At 50.4% G+C, this 13704-nt stretch overlaps 4 protein-coding genes across 4 annotated transcripts; 2 read left to right on the top strand and 2 right to left on the bottom strand.

The window, feature by feature from the left end:
- Positions 1–1874: 1874 nt before the first annotated feature.
- On the top strand, positions 1875–2676 carry SMAC4_12749 (uncharacterized protein; the record flags this gene model as incomplete). The annotated part of the gene is made up of 3 exons (XM_024655705.1): positions 1875–1990; positions 2250–2332; positions 2615–2676. The coding sequence occupies 3 exons, from the start codon at positions 1875–1877 to the stop codon at positions 2674–2676; spliced, it is 261 nt and encodes an 86-aa protein (XP_024511551.1).
- A 1373-nt stretch (positions 2677–4049) lies between these two features.
- On the bottom strand, positions 4050–6911 carry SMAC4_05858 (uncharacterized protein). Its single transcript, XM_003345653.3, has one exon. It carries the CDS (start codon positions 6223–6225, stop codon positions 4360–4362), a length of 1866 nt encoding a protein of 621 aa, XP_003345701.2. The 5' UTR covers positions 6226–6911; the 3' UTR covers positions 4050–4359.
- Positions 6912–7386: 475 nt separating this feature from the next.
- SMAC4_05859 (uncharacterized protein) lies at positions 7387–9264 on the bottom strand. Its single transcript, XM_003345654.2, has 2 exons — positions 7821–9264; positions 7387–7756 (listed from the first exon to the last, which is right to left on the bottom strand). Exons 1-2 carry the CDS (start codon positions 8901–8903, stop codon positions 7472–7474), a joined length of 1368 nt encoding a protein of 455 aa, XP_003345702.1. The 5' UTR covers positions 8904–9264; the 3' UTR covers positions 7387–7471.
- A 42-nt stretch (positions 9265–9306) lies between these two features.
- On the top strand, positions 9307–13577 carry SMAC4_05860 (uncharacterized protein). The gene is made up of 6 exons (XM_003345656.3): positions 9307–11672; positions 11730–11924; positions 12020–12517; positions 12577–12942; positions 13023–13236; positions 13359–13577. Exons 1-6 carry the CDS (start codon positions 10866–10868, stop codon positions 13460–13462), a joined length of 2184 nt encoding a protein of 727 aa, XP_003345704.2. The 5' UTR covers positions 9307–10865; the 3' UTR covers positions 13463–13577.
- Positions 13578–13704: the final 127 nt, after the last annotated feature.

Raw genomic sequence — 13704 nt, forward strand, 5'->3', positions numbered from 1 at the left:
GAACCAACAACGAAATAAACAAAAGAAATAGAATAATCTGGCCAAAACGCTAAAAAAACAAAAACAAAAAAAAGCCCAGCAATCGCAATGTGTAGAAAAAGACGCTTCAAATGCGGACGCAATCCGTTTTGTACCGTGGACCTGAGGCTGTGACGTCATGGTCAAGCCAGCCAGTGCCGTCACATCCGAGCACCTGCCGCTCCACGCTTCCCCATCCGCATCTGGCCAGCCGGGAAGCGATTGGGTGGCCTGGACCTGCCAAGCGGCTTGGCCAAAAAGTCCTGCCAAGGTTGGCGTCATTGCGACCGGGTTTAAAGTCAACATGAGACGATAAGTGGAGTCCACTAAATCTTAGCGGCGCATTCCCCGCCCCGGACCCGTTATCGATCCGTTATCGAACCCGTCCCCGACCGCCCAACCGTCTGAGACCGTCGACTGGAGGATTTTGGTCTGGCAGAATCTCATCTTGCAAAATTTCAGACTTGGCGCCGGACTTTGAAATCTCACTTTTTCAGCTTTGGATGCAACCTCTGTGAAAACACTCCATATCATCATTCTCGCCAAAAAGCTTCTTTGCACCCACAGACACAATTCATTCCAAGTCAATCGCGCAATGAGCTCTATTGGACGTCACAAAGCATCTGCGGCCCGGCTTCTAGAACGCTGGGGTATCGAAATGATGTGGGACAGGACCCTTGGTTTTTGACCCTTCTCTGACATGGAACTTCATGTTTTTGTTCTAGAACACGCATAGTACAACAACGAACCAGCAACCAATATCTCTTATGTATGGGCTTTTGCCTCGTCAATCTCTCTCAGTCTGGCAACATAAACAGACCGAAAGAGTAACTACCTCGCTACTTTCGGGAATAACAATAAGATCGACTCTGATGATCCGTGGGATTTCCGAGGGCTTTGGACTGTCGTTCACATGCTTTTCGGTTTTTGTCGTTACTCAGCGTTGCATTGGCCCCTGAATCCATTTCTCCCAGCATCAACACTATCCATTTCAAGTTTTCAACAACACAAGTTACAACGGACAAATTTCGCAGAATGGACATAACAACTTGGGAGTTCTGGTTCACAATTCTCCCTATGAGCACAAAATACGTGGCAGTTGCGATGATTTCTCAAAGAGAGGCAGGCGTCCTCACAGCGTTGCGGTACAGTCATCTTTATGCACGTCGCTCTTCATCCACCAAAGCGATTGCAGCAGGCCTGCAAAATCCAAACAGAAACCAAACAAACGATTGGAAGTGGTGACGTGAATATGTAGGGTGAGATGCATTTGCATGCCCACAATCTGGTGACGGATAAACGTCAAAAGCCAAAATCGAGTCAGAACCTTTGCATGTCTGCCTCTTGCCATTTCTCCCGCTCTTTCCTCTTTCAAGCCCGACACTCCATCGCCCAGTGAATGGTGCCTTCTTCCTCGTCTCCATCTACCTACCACGAACATTTGCGACGACTGAACATTCAGTTCCTCTATTCTCGAACTCTCGTTGTTCTTTTACACAACCCAGCTCGCCCATTTATCAATCTTCCCTCTATCCTTTGTTTTTTAACCACTAGTAGCCGCGTAAAACCCGGCACCATGGCGTAGTGGTACGCGCGCGGACACCAGAAAAAGGCAAGTTAATTTCCCTTGATGTTTGAAGTTCGATTCCTCGCCACAGCCAATGTGTCGCCCCAACATGATGCATTTTAATTAGACTCCAATGAGGTCAACAAGTCAAGACCATATACCAAGTGACGAAAAACTTAGTCAAAATACCCTGAAAAAACATTGGCTTTCAACTTCAGAGAATTAAATCATTTACTGTATGTTCCAGTTTGCTAACCGCGAACAAAATACAGATCTTCTACCATCTACGATGCGATCCGATTCTTTTTTTGACAAACTATCGAAGAGTCATTGTCGCCTTTTATTTACCCGCTTTCTAGCACAGCGGTACACAATGCACTTCCAGACTCTGCAAGGCCAACCAAGGTGAGGCAAGTCGTCCTTCTCATCTGCTTCGAAGTGACGATCAAGTTCATGTCCCGACGACGAAGCCAGCGTCCGAATGATGACCATAACTAGACTCCCATATACATAGGTCAAAGACCACAGGGAACAAATGAGGAACAACAATGTCTCGTTAATCTGAAAGGGACTGGAAATGGACAAGATCTCTGCTAGTGTTGTTTGCATTTGAAAACACAAAAAGTTCCTGTGTGCTAACCGTGTATCATAATACCTTCGGCAGTTCCATGTCCCTTCATGTCCTCTCCGGCTCGGTGCTCGATGAGAGATCCTCAAAGTACAAGCCTTGCGCAAGCCAAACAACAGGCAAGTCATTTTAGTTAGCCATCACATGTTTGAAACTCACAAGCGAATTCGATTCCCCGACGTTTGAACCCAATCCAGCCTTGGGAAAATGATGAACTTTCTTAGACACACCATAACATAGGTCAAAGTCAAGACCACGCAGTCAACCAACTTGAGGACGAAACTTCAATCTCGTTAATCTTCTGAAACCAACAACTGGAAAAAAAGATCTCTGCTAGCGGGTGGTTGTTTGCATTTCGAAAATACCAAAGTTCCTGTGCTAACTTTGTATCATTGCACAAGATCTTGGGCAGTTCCGACTCGGTACTGGATGTTATATGAATAAGTTTCCGAACCCTCGATAGAGACGTCAATCCCTTTTTCTTTTCTCTTTTTACCTGCGCTGAGAGGCAAGGTGATCTCCGTCCATCTTGACATCCTTCCGCCTGCCTCTCTCCCATTCCATTTTTCGCCCATGCCACCACGATATCACGACATCACGATTCTGCGTTCCTTCCCCCCTCCACCTATCGTCATGCTCTGATAATCCCACGAGCCGAGTCCAGTCTCTCTCCCAAACTACCCTACATGAGCGACTGAGTGCACACACCATGGTCCATGGGCAGTTAGTTGCCTCCGACCGCAATCAAAACCCCTAACGAACACCATAATGAGCATCATCATCATCATCATCATCAAGGTATCCTTCTCCTCGACAGTGGACTGGACACAATCCGCCTCAAATTGCAACAGCGCGGCCTTCTCTCGTCGTCCGTGCCCGTGACGTGACATTGCCACCCGCCCGCCCGCCATCAATATCCATTGCCACGATCTTGAGCTTGCGCTCGCCTTCAAATCCGCAGCAGTGCCATCCGCTGTGGTGTTATCCTGGATATCTGGGATGATTTGCACGTTGGATGCCGGCGCCGTAGACACTCGCTGTTCTCCGAATTGGAATTGGAGCCGAGGCCGGGGCCGAGGGTGAAGGTGAAGATGGGGGAGGGCGCTAAGGATTACCAGATGGGGCGGACGATGAGAGGGGTGGGGGTGCTCGGTTTTTTGGGTTGAAATAATGGCTGGCTGCTAGAATAAGTGGAAAGTTTTGAGTAGGATAATAGGAGTAGTCTATCTTACGATTTTAAACAGCTAGGTACCTAGCTTAGCTTCGCTCGGATGTACGTGTAGGAGAAGACGGGGACAACTCGACCATTTTAGGTATCGTTTTTCTGTATTCCATGGGATGGAGTTAGATGAGTGTTTCTTCCAATTTGACGGGTCAGTTGGCACATAAAATATTCGTACGGTTTCATTAATACTCTCCATTCATTGCTTTTTGGCTCTTTGCTGCTGCTGCTGCTGATGATGATGATGATGATCTAGGGATATTTCATTGACACCATCATCATTATTACCTACCCATCAAAATAAATGTTGTGTTTCATCTGCCTTGCACGTTCTTCGACCTGGTCCTAATGTATACTCTTTCCTCTCCATCAGGCTTATTGGTCGACGCTGTCACGCTCGCTGCTTACTACCTATGTAGTAAATGCTTTTAACTCTCTTGGATAATTATTGGAGTCCAACGCCAATCCTTTCACCACCATGTTGTCCGAACTCCCAGTCGCATTTCCTGATCAATGTCTCATCTCCCTTCTCTTCCCTCCCAAACATCCCATCCCATCTCCTCCTCCCCTGCCTCACTTGTCTTTTACTCTTTTTTTTTTTTGTTTTTTTTGCATCTCTTTTCTTTTGTACATTTCCATTTCTTTTCTCGTTCAAGACTCTTAGTTGAGGTTGGTTTCGCTTCTTTGCTTGCTGCTTTGTTTTGCTTGCTGCTCGCTCCCTCGTCTTCCTCGTTTCTGGCTTGCCCTCGTTGTTGACCTTGAAACTATTCCCCCGCGTCATCGTGTAGTATATAGGTAGCTTTTGCTCGTTATTACTATTACTTAGGTATCATAAACGTTCCCCTCCCCAGAATCCAACCCACCTCCGCTTCACACCCAACACTGCACCCTTGTGCTCACCACCATGGCCAGCAGCAGCACCAGTCACCTCTCCTCCTCCTCCTCAGCTCCAGCAACACTCAACAAATGCCCCACAGCACCCATCGCATCAGTCGAATACAGCGCCAAAAAATGCGTCTCATTCAGCGAAAACAGTCCAGGCCAATGCGACCCAACGCCCGCCACCGTTTCCGCCTGTTCCATTCCCCTGGTCCCTGTCCATGTCCTTCCCTGATCTTTGCTTACAACCATTTTCGTATACGCCCCATCAATCTTGGGCATATCCGTTCCTTCGTTCGTCAAGAAACTCGTCACCAGCGTTTCCCCGACCAAATAAACCTGCGGCGCACCCGCCCATTTTCGGTCTTTGGCCATGTACACCGTCTCTCTTTCGCCCCAAGTCCGCCCGTCGTCGTACGACAAGACTCTGGCTATGGAGAAGGTCCCGTCGGGCAAAGTAGTTTCGAAGACGCAGATTAATTCTTTCTGTCGACAGGGGGAGGACGAAACGGCAGATACGCCCGTCATGCCATCCCTTGAGTCTGATGACGAAGAGCTGGAGACCAAGATTGGCGGATCGGACCAGGTTTTCCCTTCGTCGGTCGAAAAGCGCATGAGGTTGTTTTGGTCCGAGGCGGAATTTTCCGACGAGTAATAGGCTTGTATGGTCTTGCCGTCCGCACCTAACCGGAGAAAAGGTTCCCAGAGTCCGTTCAGTTGCGCTGGGTCGCCACAGGCGGGGCGTTCGTCGATGTGTGACAGAAAGGTCCAGGATTTGCCGCCGTCTGAGGAGGAACATACTGAGAGGCGGTATTGTGTGTATCTGAAGCTTGTTGGGGAAGAAATGGAGGGGACCAAAGAGTGGTGTCGAAAAGCAAACAAGATGCGACCGGAGGGTAAAGCTAGCGGCATGGCGTTGTCGAGATCGGAAGTCCCGTCGTTTGGCAAGCGGGTGACTTCCCCGAGAAAAGACCAGGAGGCGCCGGAGTCGATCGATACTGATGTGCGCAGGACGCGGTCGGTGCCGTCAACAGCGGCGTAGCCGGCTATGATGCGCGAGGTGTCCGGTTGGCCAGTTGAAGAGTTGAAAAAGGGAGAGGCGCGGATGTATACCCCCTCGGGGTCGATTTGGACTGGGGCGGCTGCGACTCTGATAACGCCTTGAGGCGGTGGAGTTTGGGATTGCGCATTATCTCGTCGTCTAAGATCCCCTTCATGATGCGGATCATGTGGCCATGGCCGGTGACCATGAAAGGCATCGCGGAGATGTTGAGCTAGTGGACCGCCGGAGACCATGTTGGTGAGGAAACACATGAAAAAGGCGATGCCGAAGATGAAGCGGATGAAGGTACGTGGGTTGTTAATGAGAAGAGAAAACATGTTCGAGGCCTCTGGAGCGGAGTAACAATGCTGGGAGGGATGCGATCTCGACGGTGAAAGGTCGTACAGATGATACGGGTACGCTGGTAAAAGACCGTCACTACTATTGCCCGCGGTGGAACGGTAACGGTGACAGAGACGGGATCGAGGAGTGGAGGTGGGACTTTCAAGGAAGCCGTTGTAGTAGTCGCTGTTGCTGTCACTGTCGCTGGCACTATCTTCGTCGGCGTATGATAGGTAGTCGCGAAGTACATCACACTTGGCTTGCAGGGGAGGAGTAACGGGAGGCGATGATAATGGTGATCGCGATCGTCGATGGGTAATAAGGATCAGGGGTCCCAGTCGTTCTTGATGTTCTTCGTGATCGTCGGCTTCGATTTCGACTTCGACTTCTTCGTGAACTAGGCAGACCTCCAGGGTCTTGGAAGTCACTGATGAGGGAGACGACGATCTGGATCGGATGGACAACACATCGTCCATTGTGGGAGGACGACCACGGGATGTAAAAAGAGTATGATTGGTATCTTCCATTGTTCAGTTGACATGGACAATCTGTTTGTCAGTTCCCTGAAATTGCGAACTAATCACTATCCTAGCAACACAGCGGTTGAAACGAGAAAGGATAAAAAAAAAGGACAAGGGTATCAACCTAATCATTCTTCTTTGTTTGCGAAAGATGCGATTGCAGAAAATGGTCACAAATCCCGTCCGTGATCCCCAATGTACGTATCGGCATAAACCATCCAAGCCATCTGTGCCATGCTGGAACGCCACAGTGAGAATAGATGCTCGTCGGCAGTGGTCTGCATAATACGGGGCGTCGTCGATGGAGGTGCACCGCATGATCGTATTCCAGGGAGCGCATCTGCATCTGCCCCTGTTTTCTTTGCATTTGCAGCGGCACGTGTTTGTGGTGTTGCTGCGGGTGCTTAATCCCCGGATGATGGTCAGTGTCCTCACTTTGTTCTTTTCGAATAAGGCAGACAGTCAGTTCGAATAGCTGGCCATTGCAAGCTTGCCCTGACAGAATTTTCTTGAAGGCTTCATCTTCTTCCACCGTAAAAGAACGATAAAAGTGGAAGTTGGTGAAAAGAGGACGTCACCGATGAACAAACGGTGATCGGGAACGTCAACGACCGAAGATGTGGAGCAAAACGCAGGGCAGTTTGATGATCCGTGACGGTGACAGCGACGATTGTCGATGAAGATCAGGCCCCCTTGAAGATCTTGTCAGATGGATGCTCATCGTCACGACCTAGAAGCTTTCTTCCAGGCTATGAAATAAATCATCAGTCCAACTTATTGTCCAAACACTAGCATCGAACGAAGAGGATTTAAAGGTCTCAGTCACTCACGAGGTCCCGCTCAGCTCGCTCGACGATGCTTGTCTTATGCGACGCCCAGGGCTTGTGGAAGTGGCTGTCGGCACGAAAACCGAGCTCATGCTGCTCATGCAGGACTTAAGACAAGGCAGCTGCGCATGCATTGTCAGTGCGCACGATCTCTGCCTGCATGAGAACAATGTAGCTTGCTACTCGCAGCATTGTCCTTTGCTGGCGATCGCAAAGGGTGTTACGATGGCGACAGGCGAGTGGTGTGTTGTGCGCTGACACAAAATGTTGTGAGATGTTGTTGAAGACAAAAGTAATAAAACAGATGGACAAACAATCTGTTGATATTCAAAAAAAAAAAAAAAAAAAAAAAAGGCTTTGTTCATAACGTCGTGACACAGCATACTACTACTAGTACACCATTAATACAGAATTAGGTATCTCCTTCACTTCTCATAGGTCGTCAACTCGGGAGTTCCTTGGGCCCTGGGCAGAGAGAACTTGGTCTCGACGAAAACCTTTTGCATCGAGTCCTCCTTGGCATCAAACTTGTGATAGACCTTGTCCATGTCATCCAGGCGGACACGGTGGGAAACCATGATGCCAGGATCGAGGGTGCCCTCGCGGATCTTCTGCAACAATTCCTCCCAGTACTTGTGCACAGGTGCCTGACCGTTGCCGATGAGGCGGATACCGCGCTGCATGAGAGAGCCGACGTTGAAGTGGTTGGTCTGGGTGGAACGGGTTTGGTTAGTATGGTGAACTGACTTTCGACTTAAAATGGAGTCAACTTACGTAGCCGACATAGACACCGGTCAACCCAACTCTGCCGTAATTCCTTACGCCCTCAATCATCTCGTTGATGATCTCGCTGGTATCGGTCTCAGCGCCAACCTGCATCTCGAGCCAATGGAGCCAGCCCTTGGCATACTCTCCGGCAGCGCAATCGATGGCGACGTCTGGGCCGCGACCACCGGTCAACTCCTTCAACTTGCTAACAACAGTCTCCTTATTGGTGATTCCAAAGCTGAGCTGCTTGAAGTCAATGAGGTGGAGCTTGTCGGCATGCTCAGCTGGCCAGTGGTTCTTGATGAAGGTAAGTCTTGGCTCCGTATCGACGTAGATGACCTTGCTGGCTCCCTCCCACAGCGCGAACACGCCCACCATCTGGCCAATGGGACCACCACCAAAGATTGCGAGGGTGTCACCAGGATACACGGCGGTATCCTTGACGGCGTTGTAAGCGGTCGGAAGCACGTCGGAAAGGTAGAGGGCCTTCTCATCGGGGACGTCGTCGGGGATCTCGAGCAGGTTGGCGTCGGCCAACGGCACACGGACGTACTCGGCCTGACCACCGGCAAAACCGCCCGTCAAGTGGGAGTAGCCAAAGATTCCAGCGGTGCGGCCGCCGTACATGGCCTTGGTCTGGGTATTCGAGTTGGTGACCTCGCACTGGGAAGAGAGCTTGTTCTTGCAGAAGAAGCAGTCGCCGCAGGCAATCTGGAAAGAAACGACATAGCGCTTGCCGACCTGAGCCTTCTTGACGGCGGGGCCGACCTGCTCGACGATACCGCAGAACTCGTGGCCGAGGATGTCGCCCTTGTTCATCTGCATGACGGCGCCGTGGAAGAGATGGAGGTCGGAGCCGCAAATGGTCGAGCCGGTGACCTTGAGAATGACGTCGGTGGGCTCAACGATCTTGGGCTTGGGCACCTCGACGACGGCGACCTTCTTGGATCCCTCCCAGACAAGGGCCTTCATGAGGTGCGAGGCATCACCGGTTTCTGGGGCCTTGTAGTTGGAGATGTCCTGCTTGATCTGCTCGGGGCCATTGCCGACAATCTTTTCGACGCCGTAGGCTAGTTGGGAGGTCGCCATGTTGTGTTACTGTTATGTGATATTATGTCGTGAGCGGGTATCTGGTATCAATAAGTTGGTTGCTTGGTTGCCCCTGGTGGTGTTTTCTGTTAAAGCTCTGAAAGATGGAGACTGAAAGATTCCATTGTAATGGGAGAGCTCGGAAGGTAACCGAGAACTTATAGCAGCCAAGAGGAAACCATTCACGACGTCAGAGAGCCAACCAGCCAAACGCAAGGTGCATACTGAATGGGGGAGGAGAAGCTGGAGCTCTTGCTAGTTAGGACAGTCCACCAGGATTCTCATGACGCTAATATCAATTTATCGTCATCGTCCCTTCCGTTTCTGGTCTTTGTTGTTGCTGGCCCCGCGCGGAGTGTCAATATTGAGAAGGAGCACTACGTCATTGATGTTCGGAGCTCTTATCGCTATCTTATCGCTGATAAGCTTCTCATATTAGTGTAGACGATCAACCGCCAAAGTCATGATGCTTGGCACCGCTGTTCCTCACAACAATCACCGAAGAGGCGAGGCGAGTATGTCGACGGCAGTTGAATGGAGGGGTGTTCGCAAACCATTTCGATTGATTGACTGCCTGGTTGCCCTCCACATCTTTCCAATCCCAGAGCCTCGCATTTGATGTCCTCCTGGCTGAAGGTCAAGGTTCTGGCATAAGCGTTTAAGAAGTACCCTGATGGAGTGGTCAGTGCGCTGCCTCTTTCATCTCACTAACAATTTCCGCCCAGAAGTAACAACATTTCCAAGTCGTCCCTTTCCTTCTTTCACCACTGTGTTCATATATCCAACCTGAATTCCAAGAATGTCATTTAGACGAAGCAGTCTGACTGACCATTATTTTGTGTCACAACACGCAGTGTCATCCGCATTCTTTGCCCCTTTCAAGAGGTTGTTATTCTTAGGAGTCATCCCCGAGATACTCCCTCTTTCACTTGTCTCTTCTTGATTTCTTTCTCGCCATGCTCTTACTTCATCCATTTTCCAGATTGTGAGCATTAAGAAAACCGATGGAATAACCGTGACGACCTTGGCATGGCTTTCCCTCCACAAGTCGACAGGCGTTCATCACCGGGGAAATGGCGAAGCAGCTACCCCTGCAGCCCTGTCGGTCATCTTCCGGGACGGGAACGCTTGCCGTAATAGGGTCACATTGGTGGGCTTTTGATGGCTTTTGTTGACCGCTAAAGACTTCATCGTCACAAGCACTGCCACTTCCTCCATAAATTTCATGAGGATATTGACTGACATCAATCGACAGAACATGTTGGATTCCCAGTGGTGATGACTTCTAAGGGAGATGTGGAGATTACGATGCCGTCCTCACTCTCGTCTCGGTGTCCGGAAGGGTACACTACCGGTCCTACGGAAATGGGCTAGATATCCGAGTCCTGGCAGCCGGATATTTCACTACTCATTCAACGTTACATAAGGATAAACTCAATTCTCGGAATGGCCGACGGCTTGGAGCCATCATGAGGCTCTTCAGTCGGAGTTTTAGGTAAGCTAGATACGTGACAGGTCGATAGACGGGGAAAAGTTCGGTCACACACCAATCAGCTTGTCGCCCTATCAGTTCGTGGGATTGAATTCTAGATCTACACGGCCATGCTCACCTTGATAGTTCCGCCTACCAACACCGTCACTGGCTCATAACTCCGACCCTCGACCAGTGAGACGTCATCGGGCTGTCGGCGTTTAGCGGTACGTAGTGTTGTAATGGACAGCTGTCGCTATCTCAGCCTCAATGGAAGCCAATCTCACCAGTAACATGCTTCCAAGCTCCAAGCCACTCTGGAAGGGTAGCACTCATGCAACCGTCCATCCCCGGATGTGAGCTCGGCTTCCATCAACACGACGACAAAAGATCTTCAACAAAAGTTTGGCAGAGACATATATCATCCTTCGCTCATAACCCATACACTATCTGTAATTTTCGGCATACTCTTGTGGAAGTTGTGTTGCGCCATGGAAAGCACAGCAATGGAATCAGTGGATGGTCGTTTCAGTGGTTTCAGCCACACCAAGATGATGATGGCTCTTGTGGAACACTACAGTTCGATACCCGACCAAGACCTCGTCGTTTCATGGTTCTCGACCTCGGAAGACCTGAACAGCGCACCCGTTCGCGCCACCCCTTGCCCCTCCGTTGCCGATCAATGGCCATACGAAGGGGATGCCTTCGGTCTTGATGCGAGAGATATCTTTGATACCCAGATCCCCGACATCAACCAACGCTTTCCCACTTTCGACGCTTACGCTACCCCCGAAACAGAAAACCCCATGGCTCGTCCTACCGATGGAAACATCCAAGCCCACGCTCAGGGCTTGGTACCCGAGATTTGTCTTATTCCCGACTCCCGCTCGGGCGTCAGCACCCCTGAGCCACTGCTGATGTTCAACATGCCCACGCCAAGCGATATTGACTCGTTCCTCAGCACCTCAAACTTGCTGGCATTTGATGATGCCGCAAGCCTTTTTTCCGACAATCAATTTCACTTTCACGGCCCTGCCACGCCAGTGTCGCTAACATCATCGTATCATCGTCAGAATGAATCGATAGTGATGGTTCAAGAGCAACCCGTCATCGAGTATCATACACCGTCGGACTTTCTACAAGACTTTGAAGATGAGCTCGAAGAGACTGAGACATGTCAGCCTTCGGGGATGACAATGCATGGGCGGGTTGAGGTTCCCAAACCTTCGGAGGCAGCCCTAGAGTCAGCTCCTTCTGCGCCTTTAGGTCCCATTACAAAAGATTGGAAGCTTCCTCCGGTATGTTTTCCTTAGTGCTCAATCCAAGAACACTTGCTCACCAAGAACACCAAACAGCGCATCCAACGAAGAAAGAAGGTCAAGCATCAAAACAACAATGGAATGAAAAAGCCCACCAAACCCGAGCCAAGCGGAGGAAGCAAAGCAAGAACCAAACGACGAGGTCCGTATACCGACGAGAGTATGAGACAAAACACCGCTCTCACTCGCGTCCTCAAGTCGTGCATCAGGTGTAGGATGAACAGGGGTCGCGTATGACTTCCAATCCTTCATATATCACTTAACAGACATCACTTCAAACCGGAGTGCTCTCTATGCTAACAAGTTCCCCCTTCCACTGTACATAGTGCAATCCCGACCCATCAGATCTTGACGGGCCATGTCTCACCTGCAAGCGCATCACCGGCCCGACCCTCTGCAAGATGCCCTGCTACCGCTACATCGTCACCGACGCCTCTCTCTACCGCGAGCAGAAACATCCATCCTTTTCTCATCGATGGCAGAGCATGGACATCATCGACATTCCCGCTTCCGACTGGGCGTCCTCAAACATTCGAACAATCGTAGTATCCCCGGTCCATGTCGACGCCCCCTTCGAGTTCCGTGTCCGAAAGTTCAACCCTGTAGAAGGAGATGTGGTTCACGAAATGTGGAAGACACCACAAGGCATGAAACAAGTCGCTTTACCGCGCTACGCACTGGCAGAGATGCACGAAGCAGGCGAGACGCTAAAAGCTTACATCGAGACGAGCGTGTCCAAGTTCATCGTAGCGACGGTTGGGCATTTGGATACCATCTTTTGGGAGACGTACGGGATGGCGTTTAGGCATATTAACGAGGCTAATGTATGTCATATCCTCGCTTATTTCTACTTGCCGCCATAGCTGACCAGCACAAAAAATAGACAGAACAAGAACGCAGCCTCATGTCCAATGTCTTCCGCCTCTGGGTCGTCTGTCGCTTAACCAGCAACCCGGTCTTCATCTGCGGCCCGGAAACCCTCGACGGAAACCCCATCAACGACCCAGAAAGCAAGTACTTTGGCCGCGTCCCGATGCCCAAGATCATGACGGCGCAGTTCGAGTGCATCGAGTACACCAATTTCCTGCGGCCCTGGAGCAAGGCGGTGCTTAAACAGCTCAACGACCTGGTGCTGGCCAAAAAGAGGGAGTACTGGTTTACCATTTACTTGGCGCTGTTCGTGTTGTTGCATAGTTGCTCGATGGTTACGAGGAGGGATGCGGAGACGGCTAGGAAGTGGGGGATGAGGGTATGTCGCCCACTTCGTTTATTTATTAACGGCATTAGGGAGGTGCGAGTGAGTGACTAACGGACTGCTACGTAAAACAGACCGAGTACGCAAACCCCGAGAGCATCAAAGCCCACCACGCCGGCGCCCAGACAATACTCGCTCATTTCCACTTCATCAACAAAGGCGTGTTGCCGTTTGACATGCCGCACGATGAGGCGGGACGACTTGAGCTTGCGAAGGCAGCTAGTTTAAGTGAGGAACAGCTGGATTTTGTGTGGAAGACGGGGGATATGGTTAGGGATTCTGTGCGAGGTAAGTCCGGACTCTGTGTCCCTTTTTCTCCCCTTTGCTCCCTTCATAAAGAAATTGCTATTGCGTGCGTGGCTCATGTTGGTCTCGAGCATCACAGGGTTAATCGCTGACTGGTGTTGTAGTCGCACGCATGAACCACGTTCGCTCACACTTTGACGTCGGGGATGACTTTTACTGGATATCCATGCTGTACGATCGGGAGTGGAAGCCTTTGGGGAATGACTGAAGTCTGTCTGACTAACATCCAGCTAGAGAGCCAGAAGCAAAGCATAAATTGAAGCCATCGACCCCTCCGTCGTCCATCATCCCGCAAACCAGACCTGCAAATGACGCTAAACAACAAAAGAAGAAGAAGAAAAGAAGCAGAGAAAAAAATTCTTGCGCAGTCCGGGATTCGAACCCGGGCCCTCACTCAGTAATTTGCTGTTCTACTGAAATTCTGTTCCCCCAGAGTCGACGGTCTTTGAG

Source organism: Sordaria macrospora, chromosome 6, assembly GCF_033870435.1.
Source record: "Sordaria macrospora chromosome 6, complete sequence".
NCBI lineage: Eukaryota > Fungi > Ascomycota > Sordariomycetes > Sordariales > Sordariaceae > Sordaria > Sordaria macrospora.

Coding starts and splice junctions, on each gene's coding strand:
- SMAC4_05858 (XM_003345653.3), bottom strand. CDS start 6,225: ATGGAAGATACCAATCATACTCTTTTTACATCCCGTGGTCGTCCTCCC.
- SMAC4_05859 (XM_003345654.2), bottom strand. CDS start 8,903: ATGGCGACCTCCCAACTAGCCTACGGCGTCGAAAAGATTGTCGGCAAT. Junction 7,757..7,820: donor CCGGTGTCTATGTCGGCTAC/GTAAGTTGACTC, acceptor CGTTCCACCCAG/ACCAACCACTTCAACGTCGG.
- SMAC4_05860 (XM_003345656.3), top strand. CDS start 10,866: ATGGAAAGCACAGCAATGGAATCAGTGGATGGTCGTTTCAGTGGTTTC. Junction 12,518..12,576: donor GGCATATTAACGAGGCTAAT/GTATGTCATATC, acceptor CACAAAAAATAG/ACAGAACAAGAACGCAGCCT. Junction 13,237..13,358: donor GGTTAGGGATTCTGTGCGAG/GTAAGTCCGGAC, acceptor CTGGTGTTGTAG/TCGCACGCATGAACCACGTT.